General features: G+C 42.3%; 1 protein-coding gene across 6 annotated transcripts in view; it reads left to right on the top strand.

Annotated features, from left to right (window-relative positions):
- The window catches only part of chd6 (chromodomain helicase DNA binding protein 6), a 149,719-nt gene that overhangs the window by 124,215 nt on the left and 8,056 nt on the right, over positions 1 to 17,448 (top strand). For 4 of the 6 annotated variants that reach the window (XM_079683322.1, XM_079683324.1, XM_079683323.1 and 1 more), the window contains exons 31-43: positions 1,685 to 1,742; positions 3,031 to 3,403; positions 4,124 to 4,332; positions 5,170 to 5,267; positions 6,351 to 7,124; positions 8,120 to 8,374; positions 9,350 to 9,662; positions 10,858 to 12,222; positions 12,869 to 13,020; positions 13,675 to 13,938; positions 14,977 to 15,576; positions 15,720 to 15,965; positions 17,272 to 17,412. In XM_079683322.1, the coding sequence (XP_079539448.1) occupies positions 1,685 to 1,742; positions 3,031 to 3,403; positions 4,124 to 4,332; positions 5,170 to 5,267; positions 6,351 to 7,124; positions 8,120 to 8,374; positions 9,350 to 9,662; positions 10,858 to 12,222; positions 12,869 to 13,020; positions 13,675 to 13,938; positions 14,977 to 15,576; positions 15,720 to 15,965; positions 17,272 to 17,412 (4,848 nt within the window). The remainder of the gene's footprint in view (positions 1 to 1,684; positions 1,743 to 3,030; positions 3,404 to 4,123; positions 4,333 to 5,169; positions 5,268 to 6,350; positions 7,125 to 8,119; positions 8,375 to 9,349; positions 9,663 to 10,857; positions 12,223 to 12,868; positions 13,021 to 13,674; positions 13,939 to 14,976; positions 15,577 to 15,719; positions 15,966 to 17,271; positions 17,413 to 17,448) is intronic. The other 2 variants (XM_079683325.1, XM_079683326.1) reach the window with 2 other exon arrangements.

Genomic DNA, 17,448 nt, shown 5'->3' with positions numbered 1-17,448 from the left:
TAAATGTCCGATGAGCCACAACTTTTCTTTCAAAACAAAGCTGCCAACTGGGGTGGCAGCTGGGGTGGCAAGGCATTTTTCTGAGGTGGCAGCTGCCACCCCGTGCCACCCTGTAGAACCGCCACTGGTTTCAGGTAACTGACCTGTTGGACTTTGCTACTTTTAATTAAATGCTCCATGAAAATGGAATTTGCAGCTTTATATCAAATATAAAACACGTAAGGGATAATGTGCTGCGACGCGGTCATTAAGGGGAAAAGAACACCGACAGGCTGATCAGGAGCCCGACGCGAAGCGGAGGGATCTAGATCGGTATGAAGGTGTTCTTTTCCCCATAATGACCAAGTCGCTACACATTATCCCGCTTATTACATGGCCACATTCTCAACAAAGTAACGTTATGACTCCCACTATTAATTGAAATGCTTTTATGGATTTAGAAAATGATTTTATTGATTTAAAAAATTGTTGTATGTATTGATTTAAATTGACATGCATCCGCTAAGAAAAATAGTCCGTTGTTACTGTTTGAACTAACGTAGCAACGGCAGGAACTGCTTCGATAGCGTTTTTGAGGAGCTTTTTGATTACAGATTTCAAAACATCGCTGCTTGCTTTAAAAGTAGCACAATTCATTATGTCAAACCTTGGAAAGTATCTAGATATCCCTGCCCTAATGCCAAAGTAACTGGCAACTGAATATTTGTCGCCGTTTGATGTCTATGTCTGGACCGCTGCGTAAAAAGGAGGATTTCTGCCCGTTACTTCTCTGCTGTTTTCTTGTCACTCTTGTCTTGTTCGGCCAAACTGTATACAGTTAAATCGAACAGACTTGTTTGTGCAGATGTGAGCGTCCTTAACAACGGTCAATAAGTCCTTGACAGCGGTCTGTCTGTTCGGTATTAACAACGTGTCACGTGTTCTGAATGGACCAATCAGAATCGAGTTTTCAACTAAACCTAAAGCTATTTAATGTATGGCTATACATGTGTTTTGTAGTTAAAGAAGAATATTATTTTAATTGTGTATGATCAATTTAATTAGCAAATGTAAGCTTTACAAAGTCAGGTATCGGTACAAAGAAAATATAAGTTAGGCCTCCTTTTGTTTCAATAGTATTAATATTAAAACAGTTTTTGTGTTTGTGGAGAGAAAGGTAGGACTGGGCCGTAACTGAATACATTGTCTTAATGATGTCAACATATATCATTATTGTATGTTTGTTTACTTCTTTAACATAATGACATCACTACGGAACACTCACGCTTCTATTGGCTAGCGCTTCAACACATTGTGAGTGATAGGCTAAGGGGCGGGACATCTTTAAGCGGATGACCAATCACAAAAGAGCTGGTCAGCTAACCAATCAGACCAGACTGGGCTCTGGTTTCAGACAGAGGGTGAAAAGAGGTGCTGCAGCACAGGCAGTATGAGAAAAATAAGGAGCTTTTTGAACATTAAAGCATGGAGACATGTCCCAGTACAGACACTACATACAAATATGAACCTGAAAATGAGAAGAACATGTTGTCTTGAAGAAAATACTTGTATTGATATGCGTTTGAACCGTAGTGCCCAATCATAGCCCAAAATGATAAACAAAATCCTTCTGAAATAAATAATAAGTCATCGTAAAGTCCTGTATATTTCTCTTCAGTCAAATCTTTGTGTGTTCCTTTCACAGGGAGAGGAGACGTGCTCCAGCACCGACACCTCAGACAAGCCTGACAGCACCGGGCCAGGTGAGACTGTTACACACATACACATAAAGTGCAGTCTGTACACTGTGTGCTGCCTCAGGGAGAGACAGGGCTCAATAAGAAGTTACAGTAGGTACATAACAGCATCCTGGCCCCGCTGCAAACTGAAGGGGACACACAGCAGTGTTTGCTGTCGGGCACCAAGGCCAAGAAACAATCTGCCTGAGGAAAGCGTCTGCTGAATCTGTGTCTTCTTTCAAATCCTTCTTAACACATAGACGAGAGCCTTTCCTGATCGTACTTGTGTTTTGAATTTATTTTCCTTTTACAAATGGCTTTATTTTACACCTAATGTCTTAACGATGATCATGTATGAATTATTTATTGAATAATATCTCTCTAGTAATAAAGTTAATACATATTGACATGTTCGTTTCCAACACACATATGTAAATTGATGCCAACAGGACATCTGTATAATGTGTTCGTATTTATATTCTTAAAAGCACTTTTATATCATTTCAAGTAGTCATTTAATTTTTTTCTGTGATGATTAAGACATCTCTTTAGAAATTATGATATAATTTCTTTCCTCTGGGTTCCATTTCACCTATTCAGTTCAACACCTATCATATCCAAACCCATTTCACCTTTCACCTAAAGTTTTCATTTCAGAGAGTACAATCACATTTAATGAACATCTAAATGTTTGATAGCACTCTGTGGAAAATGACATCCACACTTAGATACTAATACCTTGTTACCAATTATTCTGGTCAGAACCGGGGACATAACAGATAAAGTATTGTAAAAAATCATCTTTCCATTTTTTCTGTATGTAGTTTAAGGCAGAATATGTATGGGAACACTGGGGTATGCATTTGCATATTTAAAGATGGACCAATTGATTTGCGTTTTAATAAAGTTGAACCTTTCACAACTCATCTTAACAAGTAAAATAGGCATTTTTTGTGATGGTGGAAAGAGTGAAATACCGGTAAGAATAAAAAAAATGGCATCCTTGTTTTAAATAGCTATTTCCCTATTGAAATGATACATTTGCTAAATTTACTAACAAAAAGGATACTAAATTAGGATCAAAATGTCCATCTCTTATTCCCTCCACAGACTCCCAGAAGATGAAAAACTTAAATATTAATACGGTAATGAAACACGCGTATTTATTAGTTCCTGTATCATAAAAATAATAATATCCAGACATCCTTTAGGAGGTATTTCTCTTTTTTTTTTCAAACGTTATATAGTGCTAACTATTTGATCAAATTGTCCGTTCCTTACTCTGATAAATAGCACGTCATTCTCTTAACAGACTCCCACATGTCAGGTGACTTATGCGCCCACGATGCTACACTGGTTACCACGACGACGACAGCTGGGACAGGGACGGGGGTGGCGTCCCTCCACGTGGTCCAGGCGCGGCCCCTGTGGCCCCCCGGCCCCTCGCTAACGGCCCGCCTGCGCCGCCTCATCACAGCCTTCCAGCGCTTCACGCTGCGCCGCGAGCCAATGCTCCGGCACGAGTTCATGCTGCACGACGGTCTCGTTGGCATGGCGATGGGAGCCGGCGGCGCTCATGGTCACCACGCCGGGGGCCCGCTGGCGTGGCAGCTGGGGGAGGAGCTGAGGCGCTGCTCCGTGGTCGCCACGGAACCGGACCCCCTGTTCCTGGAGTGGCAGAGAAGGTGGGAAATTCAGAGAAAAGATAAAGTGATAAATCCTAATAATATGAGTATTCATGTATAGGACCTTTAAAGATAAATATGCGATAAGAATGACTTTATTCTAATTTCAGCAACTTTTGGATATGCATTTCTGTGGGCTTTTATCCTGAAAGTCTTGCTTAATGCTGTCAAACCATGTTGGAAAATAAGAGACAAGGTCATATGATTAATGACATACTATCAGTTTCAAGTTATAGCAACTTTTAACATCGATATTGGTTCCTTCTAAGGCAGGGTCGAGTTATTGTTGATAGCACATTTCATAACAAGTATGTTGTAAAGAAAGTTGATGTTCTGAAATGTATGGAGGTCTGTTTCACACAGTTATTAATCGTTTGCATTTACAACTTTAGAATATAAATATGAGTTTTACCAGTTCTCCACCTTTCTCAATTTATATTACCAATGTTTCCGATTTTTACTTCTTAACACAAACTTTTGGAAACTTTTTTAACACTTTGCGATGTTTTTATTGGAAGAAGCCTACACACACACTTTAGATTGCAGTATTCAAGGTATTTCAACTTCATGACGTTCTTTGTGTCACTCATATTGATGAACTGTGCTTCCTTCTTCTTTAAGCTTCATAATAAAAGCATTAGAATTTCCCCCATTTTTTAAGTTATTCATGAATATGATAACTGAAACATTATATCTTCATCTCCCTCCCTCTTGTTTCAGGTGGACTCGTCGGGAACAGGCAGATTTTTACCGCACGGTGTCCTCCTTCGGGGTGGTGTACGACCCGGAGAGGAAGTCCTTCGACTGGTCCCAGTTCAGAGCGCTGGCCCGGCTGGAGAGGAAGACAGACGAGAGTCTGGAGAGATACTTCAACTCCTTCGTCAACATGTGCAGGGCGGCCTGCAAGCTGCCTGCCAGGAAGGAAGAAGGTAAACGTGCTGCTATTACATTATGGTGAGGTCTGACGGAAACATCAGAGCTGCACTAAATCTAAAAAACCTGGATGTGGTCATTTTATTCATTCAATTTAATTCATTTTATTGACCAACAGCTTAAGAATACAATTACAAAACATAAAACATATAGGAGCGATGTTAAGTCAGACTTCCTGATAAACTATCAAAAGTAAACAGAAATTATTCATAATATATGTATTTGCAACAAATGTAGATTTGGAAAGATTTATTATTTTACAAAAAAATGAAAAGCTCCAAAACACCTAACACTTACCAAAAGCCCTTACAACTAAAGACATATGTAAGTCTACTAAATGATACAAACACATTTTCTTCATTTGTCTAAACACTGGTTTAAAATAGGTAAGATATACAGAAATACAGATCATTTAGATATATGACATTGGATAAATAATGGTGCCAATGTAATGCGTTTCAGAGTAAAGTTAAATTCAATTAATTTGTACCACTGTCAGGAAGCTCTGTATTACTTTGTTTCACATCCACAGACGGCTGGTTTTATACATCATTTAATATCATATAATATATCATAATAAATCATATAATACATATTATATTATTATATATTTACATTATATACAGGCAAATGTTTATGGTTGTAGCTGCCAACCTCATGTCCCTCCTTTGGGAACTTTACTGACCCCTGCTGGTAGGAGGACTGTTTTTAGATTTTCCTTTTCAAATTTGCTGTTTAGTTTTTGAATTGAGTTAGTTTGAAACATTTCTTATTTTATCTTGAATTAAAATAACGATCAGACCTCCCTCCCCTCTCCCACTCTGTCCCTGCAGGTCTGGTGGACCCGGCGGTGCTGGTGGAACCTCTGACGGAGGAGCGAGCGGCGCGGACCCTGTACCGCATCGAGCTGCTGCGCAAGATCAGAGAGCAGGTGAGCTGTGGAAACAAGGCTTCATCGCTTAGGCCAAATGTCATTGATGCAACTCATGCTTATTGTTCAAAAGCAGATTAACCTTATTCCTCTCAAAACAATTTTTCTTTTGTAAACTTTTATTTGGGGCTCTTTGTCTTCTAAGAATATCTAACATTTGATTGATTTGTATCAGTACTGGCTAACGCAAGTATTATGACGAAAGACAACAATACATGTATCAAGAAACTTCCAATAAACTCATAGCACGTCTCACAGAAACCCCCTCAGGCTGAAGGCTCTGATGACGCACAGCTGACATGCTGCATCCTGTTTGCATCACCAAAAGCATGATGGGAGCTTTAGTGGCAGTGCTCTAAAAACGTTCACCTTACAAGCAAACTAATTAAGTAAAACAATACGAAGGTTATTAGATTTTTATGTATTTAATATTCAGATATTTGCTCTGGGTTAAAAACTAAACATTTTCTATAACAAAGCTTGTTAGCAGGCTGTCCCTCTCATAATACGATACGATATACTTTAGTGTCCCCGTAAGGACATTTTTTCTGGACTCCGTCCTGCAGTTCCACATACATTTACGTATACAAACATTTTGTATCGTATTGATTAGGCTAACTCAATTTAAGCTAGGAGCATCAAAGATGTTTCTTTACATGGCTTACGTAGGACGCAAGAAAGTTTGTGAGTGTGTGTGTGCTAGGTGTATTTTCTGAGGAAACACAAACAGCACACACTGCCTGTTGTTATGCCGTTCAGTTGCTCAGTTGGCCGCTCGTCATTGTTCCATTTCAAGCTTCAAAGCTGTATTTATCATCTGAATTCTGGGATCATATTTACATTTTCTGAAAGCCAAGTCATTGTTTTTATTTACAATCAGATGAGAATATCTGTCTCGGACCCTGTTTCAGGGAGACTTAGGGAGGGACACGTGAGAGTAAACAGTGATCGCTGAGGTTGACCCCCGTCTTTACAAGCTTCAAACATTTATTTATCGTCTGAATATGGCGATAAACGTTACATATACCAAAGGCAGTGACCAAAACATGAGTTTTTCACATAAATCCACGATTTTACCCTCAGGTTCTCCGTCACCCGCTGCTCTCCGCCCGCCTCCAGCTGTGCCGCCCCTCCCTCTACCTCCCGGTGTGGTGGGAGTCGGGCAAACATGACCGCGACCTCCTGATCGGGGCAGCGCGCCACGGCCTGAGCCGCACCGACTTCTACATCCTGAACGACCCCCAGCTGAGCTTCCTGGAGGCCCACAGGAACTACGTCAGGGGCCACCCCTCCCACCTCCACCCTCAGACCCACCACTACCCTCACCATCCCGGCATGGTGACACACCCAGGCATCTCCTCTTCCTCCACCTCGTCTCACCCGCAGCTGCCTCATCCTCACTGCTGCCTGTATGACTCTCCTCAGCCCCCCGAGTACCCCCACCAGTCCTCTCACCACCACCACCATCATCACCACCACCATCACCCTGTGCCTCCTTCGTCTTCCTCTCACCTCCACCCTCTACCGTTGGACGCCCACAACTCCTCCTCACCTAGTCTGGGAATAGTTCCTGGATCGCGGGGGGACTTCCTGGACTGTCCTCCCCTGGATGAGACTCTGGAGCTGGGCGCTCTGCAGCATGAGGCCGACGCTCTGCACGGAGGGAAGGCCTCCAAAGACGCCCTCAACGGATTCCCATTCAACTCCGCAGCTGGAGGGCAGAGCATGCTCAACTCGTACGGGGTCGGGGGGGCAGACCTGGACTCCAAACTGAGGAGCGACGTGCTCGTGGGGGAGCAGGGGTCCTCGGAGGAGACGGGGCTGATGGCTCCATCCGTGGAGCTCGATCAGTTACAGGTACGCACTTTGCTTTAAATAGATATTCTTGTGTTCACTATTTTATTTTCAACTGTCCTTAGATGATATAAATTAAAGAACCTACATTTAAAGGGGTCCTACTTCGCTTTTTTGGGGTTTCCCCTTATTGTGTTGTAGAGGTTTTTTGTGCACGTATAAATGGTCTTCATACTGTAGGCAAAAATCCCTGTGTTCCCTCCAATGGGAGTTTCTCTCCCACCCTGTGCCTCGATTGGACTCCTTTGTTCACTTCCGTAACATAGTGATATCACTATGTAACACATATATATTGGTAACACATATATATTGGCTAGCGCTCCACACATTGTATGTGATAAGGGGGGACATTTCCGACAAATCTCTTAGCGGTTGACCAATCACAACAGAGCCGGCCAGCTAACCAATCAGAGCAGGCTGGGCTCTGGTTTCAGACAGAGGGTGAAAAGAGGTGCTGCAGCACAGGCAGTACGAGAGAAACAAAGAGCTTTCTGAACATTAAAGCAAGGAGACAGACATATCACAGGAGAGGAACGACATACAATTATGAATCGTAAAATGAGCATAATAGGGCTCCTTTAAGATGAGAGATTACATTGGGGACCAATCCTTTACAAACCCATCAAGAGTTTTTCCTAACGTATATCGCATGGCAAAATAGTTTCTCAAACCAAGCTAAAAAATCAGAGGGGTCTTAACCCAACCATTTTTGTAATATGTTATAGCTTGCTGTCACACAAAGCAATTTCAGGAATGAGTCTAATCCCAGAACAAGGCAAAGTGGATATAGAGGTATATCTATCGCAACCCTTTTGTTTTGAACCGACCTTTACAACTTTTGGCAACACCACATGAGAGAACTACATGTACAACAGCTGTTCAATTTGGATTCAATAAACCCGGATATTCAAATAAAAATCCCCCTTATTTGTTAAGTCTGCAAAATAAGAGAAAATGTTATTTATAATAATTTGCATTTTTCACCTTCCCCCCTTCAGGCTCCCTGGGATGGTACAGACCACTCCAGTCCCGCTCACCACATGTTCAACGAGTCCGATCCCATCCTGGGTCCCTCCACTCTGGAGCCCGGCTTCCTGGAGGAGGAGGACGAGGAGGCTCAGGGGGGAGACAGAGGAGGGGAGGAAGGGGGGACTCTGGAGGAATGTCTGGGCCTCCCACCCTCATCCTCTCCCTCCCACCCCTCTGCAGGAGACTCTGTGGAGCCGCTGTCCTCCAGTTACATGCTCTTCAAGGTGGGTTTTGTATCATGTGCCATCAGGGGAACATTAGTGACTGGCAGAGTTAGTCCTTTAAAATATGAAAACAGTATGTTTAGTAAGTGGTGCATACGATAGACGTCAAACTATAAACATACTTTTATAGGATTGTATTGAAAAGAGTAAGGTAGAAAGAAAAAATGTAGCTAAACGTAGAAAGAAGTTCAGGCAGATTTTGTGGGTGATATTGGCATAAAGCCCCCACTTCAATGGTCAGGGCTGAGACTGGTGCTGGAGAACAATAGTCAATATTTGAATGGCATTTAACTATTTGTTTTGGTGTGCAAATAAATTAGACTTTTTATAAATTATGTAGCAGTGGATTTTTTTTAATGTTTTATTAATATGAAAAAACACCAACAATTAAAGAAGAACACAGTAAACAAGGACTGGACTGGTCATTTGAATACAAATATTTATGTATATATTTATTTTGTCGCATATCACAAAATCACATAATTGAAAATGCATGCACTTAAGTCAGACTCAAGTCTTTAAAGATATGAATAAAACTTTATTTGTTTTAAATTATAATTGATTAACCTTTTGAAACTGGTATTTTTTTTAACAAGTACATTAAATAATCTTAATTAATCATCAGAATAATTTTTTTATCGCAGGTAAAATTGTTTTTGTGACAGTTTCTCTAGATAAGAATTACATTAATAATAATAATTTGAAAAACAACAGTTTTTTCATTTAAGAATACAATAAAAAATAAATAATAATAAATAAAGAAGACAAATATTTGTACAAACATAAGAATTTTATATAAGAATGTGCAATTAGAAGATAAAACAAAATGGTTTTTTTAAAGAAACATAAGAACTTAAAATAAAATGTGCTAATTGTACTGTAACATATCAAATGAATTACAATATTTAATCTGATGTATTGTGAGTCTAAGAGAATCCAGTAAATCTAATTTTTGACAATTTGTTCTGTTTTCAGGACATTGGTGTGAGCGAGGAACCCAGCGCAGATCAGACCGATCTGTCAGCGAGTCCCCCCCCTCCCTATGTCCCGCCTCCTCCCCTCTCTCTGTCTGACATCACTGCTCCTCATGATAGGCTGGGACACTCTGATGTCACTGCGAGCCTGACCAATCCTGTGGATGAGGAGGCAGGAGGACAGGAAGCGGGCGCCGGGTTCGAGTTTGACGACAAGGAAGAAGAAGAAGAAGTGGAAGACTTGTCGAGGGTGCAGAACTTGGGGAAGCAAGGAGATCAGAGCCTGGGAAGAGAGGAGTGTGATCCAGAGCAAGGTATGTCTAAAATAAGTGTTTACTATATATCCCAAAACTAATTAATTTTACACCAGTGGCCAAAAGACACACATGTCTGTTTCCTTAAAAGTGTCGGTTAAGTGTCATTATCCTTCCTAAAGCATATGAAATAATCCAACGGGACAAATAAAAAAACTCTGAATTTGTTGACACTCAAAATAAGCAATATTGAAATATTATAAAAAGGGCCTACATAAAAGTTAAAAAAAAACAAGGACAAAATATTTTGGTAAATAAGTGAAGTGCACCAGCTGGGCGTACAAAGGTAGGTCTTAACTCTAATGTTAGGCTTAGCTACGTCGACTTAGTCATTCAAATTTACACCGAGTGCACCAAGCCTGACTAGTCACGGTTGTAGCTGCGCCTAGTCTTAAGATGCGCGTCCACGTCGATACACACGAAACAGTTATTGTTGCCAAGCAACACACGTCTACATAATATTCTCCATTCAAAGCAGCCCGTTCGCGTAGAATCTGAGCGCAATCAGCACCTGCAAGGTTGGGGAGCGCGCAGCGTTTCTGTCTGATCCGTGCTGTAGTTGAGGGGAGATCTCCTCGATTAAATCAAAAAGGGCTTGTCTGCCGAAACGAACCCTCTCTATCAGCTCACTGAATAGATGTTCAGTGGGTTTGTTCGATCACGGACGACTCTCTCATCTTAATGCCCTTTCATTGTTAAACCTGTAAACAAGACGCACTGCCATCGTTATTTACCTTCTTGCCTGTTTTACATTACTATGGATACTAGTCTGTCTTTCTGATTTATGCCTGCTCCATACTAGGCGTAAAAGTTACACCCAGGCGCAACACATACAGGGCATAAGTCTAACTTGTGCACTAGTCATAACTTTAGTTTGGTTTTAACCTTCGGTTCTACGTCGGACGTAGAGTTACGTCCATCTGGTGCACTCCACTCCAGGATTGTAGTGTATAACATTTACATTTTACTGTAATGCAGCCTTTAAAAGCAGTAAAAACAACATTTACAATATTTAAATATCTAAATTCTAAGATGATATCTAGTCTCACATCAGGATATTGATATTTAGCCGAGCCCTTCATTAAACTCTCAACAGTAGATGTACTATGTATCCAAGACACATTTTGAAATTTAAGTCAGACTTATCTTAATATTTTCAGGCAATACTAAAAATCGTGATGGTTTGTCCTCACAGATGCAGACCAAAGTTTGGGAGGCTCGAATTCGCCCATGGATGTAGCACAAATGGACGGAATAGGGCCGGACCCTAGCCTTGGGGAACAAGATGAACAAAACCCTCATGAGAATCATAAAGAGGGGTTACCACCTTATCTGGGGAAGCTGGAAGAGCAGGGTAGTCTGGCGTGTCCCGAGTCGATTGAAGAGCCCGGAGAGGAAGTGGACGGGTTCATTTTGTACCAGGCGGTGGAGGAAGAGACCATGGAAAACTCTTTGGACACTGACACCTTGATGGAGAGCGCTACTGGAGAGGAGGAGGGTCCGGTGGAGTGCACCAACCTGGCGGATCAGGTGGATGAGATCTCTGAAGGGCATCACGTTTCTCTTATGGACGAAACACCAATGAAAGACGTCAAACCCAACAAGATGGTGCTGCAGAGCATTTACTCTGAATACGCACCACCTTCCTGCCCTGATGCTTCTGTCTCGACTCCTAATGGAACATTAAAGCCCAATGACACAAGTACAAAAAGTTCTGGAGTAAAAACTGATCAGGAAGACTACATAGTTGAACATCTGAACTTGCCAGATGGCAGCAGAAACAAGAATAGAGTCCTGACGTTTTCCCTTGATCAGGACAGCAAAGTCAATCTCCTGGAGCAGAATGAAATGGCTCTACCTTCAAACAGCATTGAAACAAAGCCATCTGATCTGAAGTTCTCCCTTCTACCAGACAGAGGTGCTGAGAAGAAACCACAGCCACAAGAGCTGCCGGTTAAGTTAGAGGAAACAAAGACAGAAGCTTTGGACGTTTACCCTGACAACTCTGAGCTCAAACACGGAAGATTCCTTCCCTACCGTGTAAAGTCAGAGAACTCGGTGACCAAAGCCGAGCAGTTAGACTATCCGGTCAAACCAGAAACTCCGGAGACCAAACCTGAAGATCTCAGCCTGTCAATGAAGACCGTAGACCAGAAACCAGAAGTTCTCCAGTTTGCAGCGTACTCTGAAATCAAACCTGAAGCCAAACCAATGGCTTATTGTTTTGCCACTTATCCAGATGGAGTTAAGACTGAGACGGAGCCGGAGGACTTGAGTACGACAGCCTTTGTGGACAGGTCTGCCATCAAGCCTGAAGCCAAGTCAGAAGGTCTGGAGTTCACTAACTACCCAGACAGCTCGGAGATTAAACCAGAGGCGAAGCCGGAGGACCTGGCCTTCTCATCTTTACCAGAGATAAAAGCTGAGACCAAGCAGGAGCTGCTGGAGGCCGACAGCACCGTCCTCACCCCCAAGCTGGAGCAGGGGGAAGGGCTGGGGGACGCCCCGGAGAGTCTGGGGGGGAGAGGCCCAGTGAAGGAGGAGAGGCCGAGTACACCAGGTGAGGAGTCAGAGTTTTAGAAAGAGATCATTGTTTAAGGAGGATGATAAAGAGTACAAGTACAACATGGTGGCCTACTTCTCCTAACACTAGGATAGGTAAAAGGCAGAGACTCATTTGCACTGTGCGTTTCTGCGTACTTGTACATGTGTGTGGCGATTAAAGAGGATTTCATACGAATTCTCCGTTACCAATTTTGTTTCCATTAATCATTGTCTAATTATTAATGTATGAATTGATTTATCATTGATTATCTTATTAACTCTATACATTTAGTATAAAATGACAGAAAGTGTTAACAGAGACCAACTGATCTCTTCTATTTATCTTACACATTTCTCAGGAAAAAAATGATTAGATAGCATTTTTTATTAAGAAACATGTAAAAGTTCAAATGTGTCGCCTTTTAGAGATAAAACCAGCCTATGTTTAGTAATATCTCCTTTGAGAATGCCCTGAAATGATAAATAACAATGGTTAAATGCATTTTCTATTGATTTTACTCGACTTATTCAAAGACCCACATGATGCTATTAATTAAGGCTGTTGTATTAATCCTTGCCTTCTGGTTGTCAGGAAATTAAATTGAGATGCTTCTAAAAGCCAGGCGTGTTGTTGAGCTGTGACATGTCCCCCTCTCCCTCAGTGCCCCTGGTGGAGGGCTATGGAGGCAGCCCCAGGTTTGCGGCTCCTATTTCTGTGTGTGAGATTCCCGACAGCCTCCACGACAGCCGGGAGCCGACCATCGCTCAGCTGCTGCAGGAGAAAGCCCTCTACTCGTTCTCTGAGTGGCCCAAGGTACCCAATTGTGTCCAACATATCTGTAAAGATGTTTTTAGGAAATGCAAAACTTTGAAATGAGCGTATCTTTCTTTTTAAATGCACCTTTGTTCATTATAGTAGGCCAGTATCTGTAAGGGTTTCTTTAACGTTATTCCCCCTAATATTGTATCACCATGCACCTAAAGGTTATTTGTTCTGTTGTAAGAAGGCAACATTTTGACTTGACCACATTTTTATACAGTCAGAAATGAAGTGGTGAATTTTTGTTGTTGTTTGCCTGAAATAAGATATGTGGTTAACACGAGCTTAAGAGATTTTCACGTTTTGTTCTACGACAAAATATGAGTCAGTAAATACCCCACTAGGGAATGTCTGAAGCTTTTGTGTCATAAAAATTGCGGTTGAAAACAAGTGACCTAACGAGACTAAAATTCATCAGACCGAACATTAGCCGCCTTTAGCTTAGCGGTGGTGACGTGAAATCATGTTTTTTAACAAGCCCATGTTAGCATCCATCCATGTAATTACATTTTTGTTCGCCTAACTCTATTAATGCGTCTCCCAGGGGTTTTAGTGGAACGTTGATACATTTCCTTTAATTGTGTTGAGTAAAACAAAAATGTATAGCCATTTTGACCAATGCCTATGCTTTTGTTTGGCCCCCCGTAGGACCGGGTGATCATCAACCGCCTGGACAGCATCTGCCACGCCATCCTTAAGGGGAAGTGGCCTTCGTCCATTGAGCAGTACGACTCCCCCGGCTCCATGGTGGCCAACTCCTGCCTGGCCACCAGCATCGCCCAGCACCACCAGCGAGCCAGCTTCCTCACTACCACCACCGCCTCCAGCTCCGTCCCCAGCCAGGCCAGGGGTCAGCAGACCAGCGCCGGGCTGGGCTTCTCCCTCCCTCCCCCCCTCACAAGGCTGCCTAAGGTGAGAACATCCCTGGGAAACACTTACTGTATGAAACTAACTCTCTGCTGTACATATCTATGCATTTGTCATCCATCAACATGTATCTCCTCTATCTCATGCCATGGTTCATAAATGGTGTCCATGCTAATGGCTAATAAAGCTAATAGTGCTAATAGACTCCTGACAGCTAACAGACTCTGAAAGTGCTTCTTCACTTTTACTTTTTATTATATTTGTATTCATGTATTTAGTGTTGCTCTTTCCAGACAATTTTAATAGGTTTTACATTTTTTTTAATAAACCTAATTTTTGTTTAATCCACTCTTTGTAATTTGCTAATAATGCTAAAACAACATTATGTAGATATATTTTACAAACGATTGAATGTACCTTTGTTCGATCTGTAGCTCAACACATAAAAAATCTATTCATGTTTATACATACAAAAATAATTAAATATGGAGCAATTTTCCACTTGGCACCTCACACCATTGTTTCTTCTTTGTAAAGTTTTGTCTGTAATGTTGATATTATACATGTTGATATCAGACTTGGGCAATAATGATTTAAAAGGCACATATGTATAGAAACAGTATTTATTAACTTTACACCCAATTTAGGGTCTGAAATATTATCTATACAGTGTGTTTCATTCAACATGATTGATTCCCAATGTTACACACTATAGACTAGAGGACAGATTGTCCTTTCAAATAAGTAAGAAAGCATATTTTGAGTTTTGTAAACTATTAGAAACAGAAGATTCTTAAAGTTATGCATTTTAAGGTTTTCCCATGAGACTGATTTTGATAGATCTAATCACATAATCGAGCTCTCTGAGGTAAACACATCAGGCAGGATTAAATAAGTTTAGAACTTGAAACAAAAGGAAAATATAAATTCAAATAAAAAATCTGCTGAGCTGTCAGCCTCATGTTTTACCCAGGTCTGGTTGATAGCCCTCGCTGTGTTGTGTCTCAGTCCATATGTGTGTCTAACAAACATCATCTCTCTCCCATCTTGTCTGCCCCTCACCCACCCTGTCCACTCTGATAGTACATGTCGCGGGGCGGCGCATGCGGGCGCGGAGCTTGGCGCCTCACCTCCTTACCTCTCTTACAGGAGAGGCTGGTGGCTCCTCCCTACCTCCCCGAGCTCAAACGAGCGGGGGGGCGGAGGTCCTTCGACTATGAAGCCGCTGCTGCTGCAGCCAAGGTATTAGGCGGGAAATCGGCACCGTCATGCCACACTGCCACCACCACGAGTTCCAGTGGTGCCTCTGCGGTGGTGGCTCCGCACTCTCATCGCACGGGGGCCATGTTGATTAACGGCTGGCAGGAAACAGCCATAGATCTCACCAAGTCCTCCGGAGAAATAAGCACCACCAGTGGCATGGGGTCAGGAGGAGCTCTGGGACTCAGCGGTCACAAGCTGCCCCCTCCACCCCCTATCACAGCGCCGCTCTCGGGCCCCGTGGGGATCGACATGGCCGGGATCCTGCAGGCGGGGCTCATCCACCCTGTTACGGGGCAGATAGTTAACGGGAGCCTGAGGGGAGATGACTCCCTGAGGAGGAGGAGAGGCAGGAGGAGAAACGTTGAGGCTCTGTACTCTGAGTTCACCAAGAGCAGAGGACTGCACCTCGCCGACACTCAGGTGGGTGCAGGGAGGAGTAAGGGCGTAGGGTAGCTCTGATTGTGTGTGCTTCACTGTGAGGGGGAAAAGTCATATCAAAAAGATGCAGGAGGAAACCCCTCTCCCTGCTCAGAGGTTAAAGCAGCTGTTTGTGTGTCTTTCAGCTGCACGGCCGGTTGGATGTGATCAGCCACTCCTCCGTCTCCTCCTCCACCTCCTCGCCGTCCCCTTCTCCTTCTGAACGACCCGCCGGCCCTCCAACACCGTCCTCCTCTTCTACGCCAACCCCCACGCAGACCCCCCCTCAGCCGGAGATCGTGGCCATCGACAGAGAGGCGGCCAGCAAAGGTCTGATGGAGTGGCTGAGGCAGAACCCGGGCTACAGCATGGACCTGCCCTCCTTCTCTCACGTGAGTCTGATGTTTGTTTAACTGCTTGCATGTGTAATGAAGTTTATCATCTAGGGCTTGCAATTAGACTCTCACTATAACCCTGAAGAAAGGCTCACTTCACCATTAGCATCCAACACTTTTTAAACAGTGCAATTCAGCATTCATATCCTATAAATAGTTATACGCCACTGCATATATATAATGTAATATACATACACTTTATATATTAAAGAGCAATGTGCAATTTTTACTTTTAACTTCTTATTTTTTATTTAATGTTATTTCATCTTTTATAGGACATTTTATTTTAACTTAATTAATACATTTTTTTACTTTCTGTTTGTCTTTATCGCAAATTCTACATTTTTGCATTTGTTCTTTATTTATCTTTTGTTTATCTTTTTGTCATTCTAAAATAAAGTAACTCCCGTGAAACCCAAATTCTGACAAGTATTATAAAAGTATTCTGGTTCTGTTGAGTGTATAACTTCTTTGATTTTGGATATCGTAACATTTATTTCCTGGTTTTAAAGGCGGTATCAGCAAATCATTTAAGAAATCCTCAATATCCATATCTACATTATCATTCCAATGTCGAATATATAGTACAATGCAGAGGTGGGACCAAGTCATTGTTTTGCAAGTCCGAGTCAAGTCTCAAGTCAGGATGGGCAGGTCCAAGTCCTAAACTTTGACAAAACGAGTCTTAAACAAGTGCTTTTAAACAAATGTAATGACATCAATCAACAGAATAATACTTAATAATCAAACTGCTCTTTATTAGTCACATGGGTGTTGGAGACCCCTGAATTAAAGTATAAAGTCACCTCAAGTCCAAGTCAAGTCCAGAGTCATTGGTGTTCAAGTCCAAGTCGAGTCACAAGTGTTTTGTGATTTTGTCAAGTCGAGTCCAAAGTCGTCAAATTGGTGACTCGAGTACAAGTCATGTGACGGGAGTCCACACCTCTGGTACAATGTGATGTTCTTCATATCGCCAGGCCCTATAAATAGCAAGGTGTTTTTGATTCTCATGAGATAAGATAGGATGAGATTAATCTTTATTAACCCTCCAAGCAGTTAGAAACAAATGAAACATAGAACATGGTAGGTAAAAGTACAAACAGGAATACAGAATAGGAAAAATGTAAGTAACAGTATCAATTAAAATAATAGAATGATATATCCGTAGAATTTGAGTATATGTGCATTTTTTATATTTTCTGCTTCCCATTTCCAACACTATCTGAGCTGATATTTTGACTACATCAATCTTATTCTCTCCCACATCCTCTTCCTCCCTCCTGCCATTTTCCTCCCCCCACAGTCTGGAGCAGGGCTGTTACACAGCTTTGTGGAGCGTCCCAAGCAGAGGAGGCATCGCTGTAAAGACCCCACCAAGCTGGACATCAATTCTCTGACGGGGGAGGAGAGGGTCCCTGTCGTGCACCGAGGCACCGGACGCAGGGTACAGCACACACAACACACACACACACACACACAC

The sequence above is a fragment of the Notothenia rossii genome (genome assembly GCF_949606895.1).
Source record: "Notothenia rossii genome assembly, chromosome: 5".
In the NCBI taxonomy this organism is placed as follows: Eukaryota; Metazoa; Chordata; class Actinopteri; order Perciformes; family Nototheniidae; genus Notothenia; species Notothenia rossii.
The sequence above is the reverse complement of the archived record's forward strand: the minus strand, read 5'-3'. Positions and strand labels throughout refer to the sequence as shown.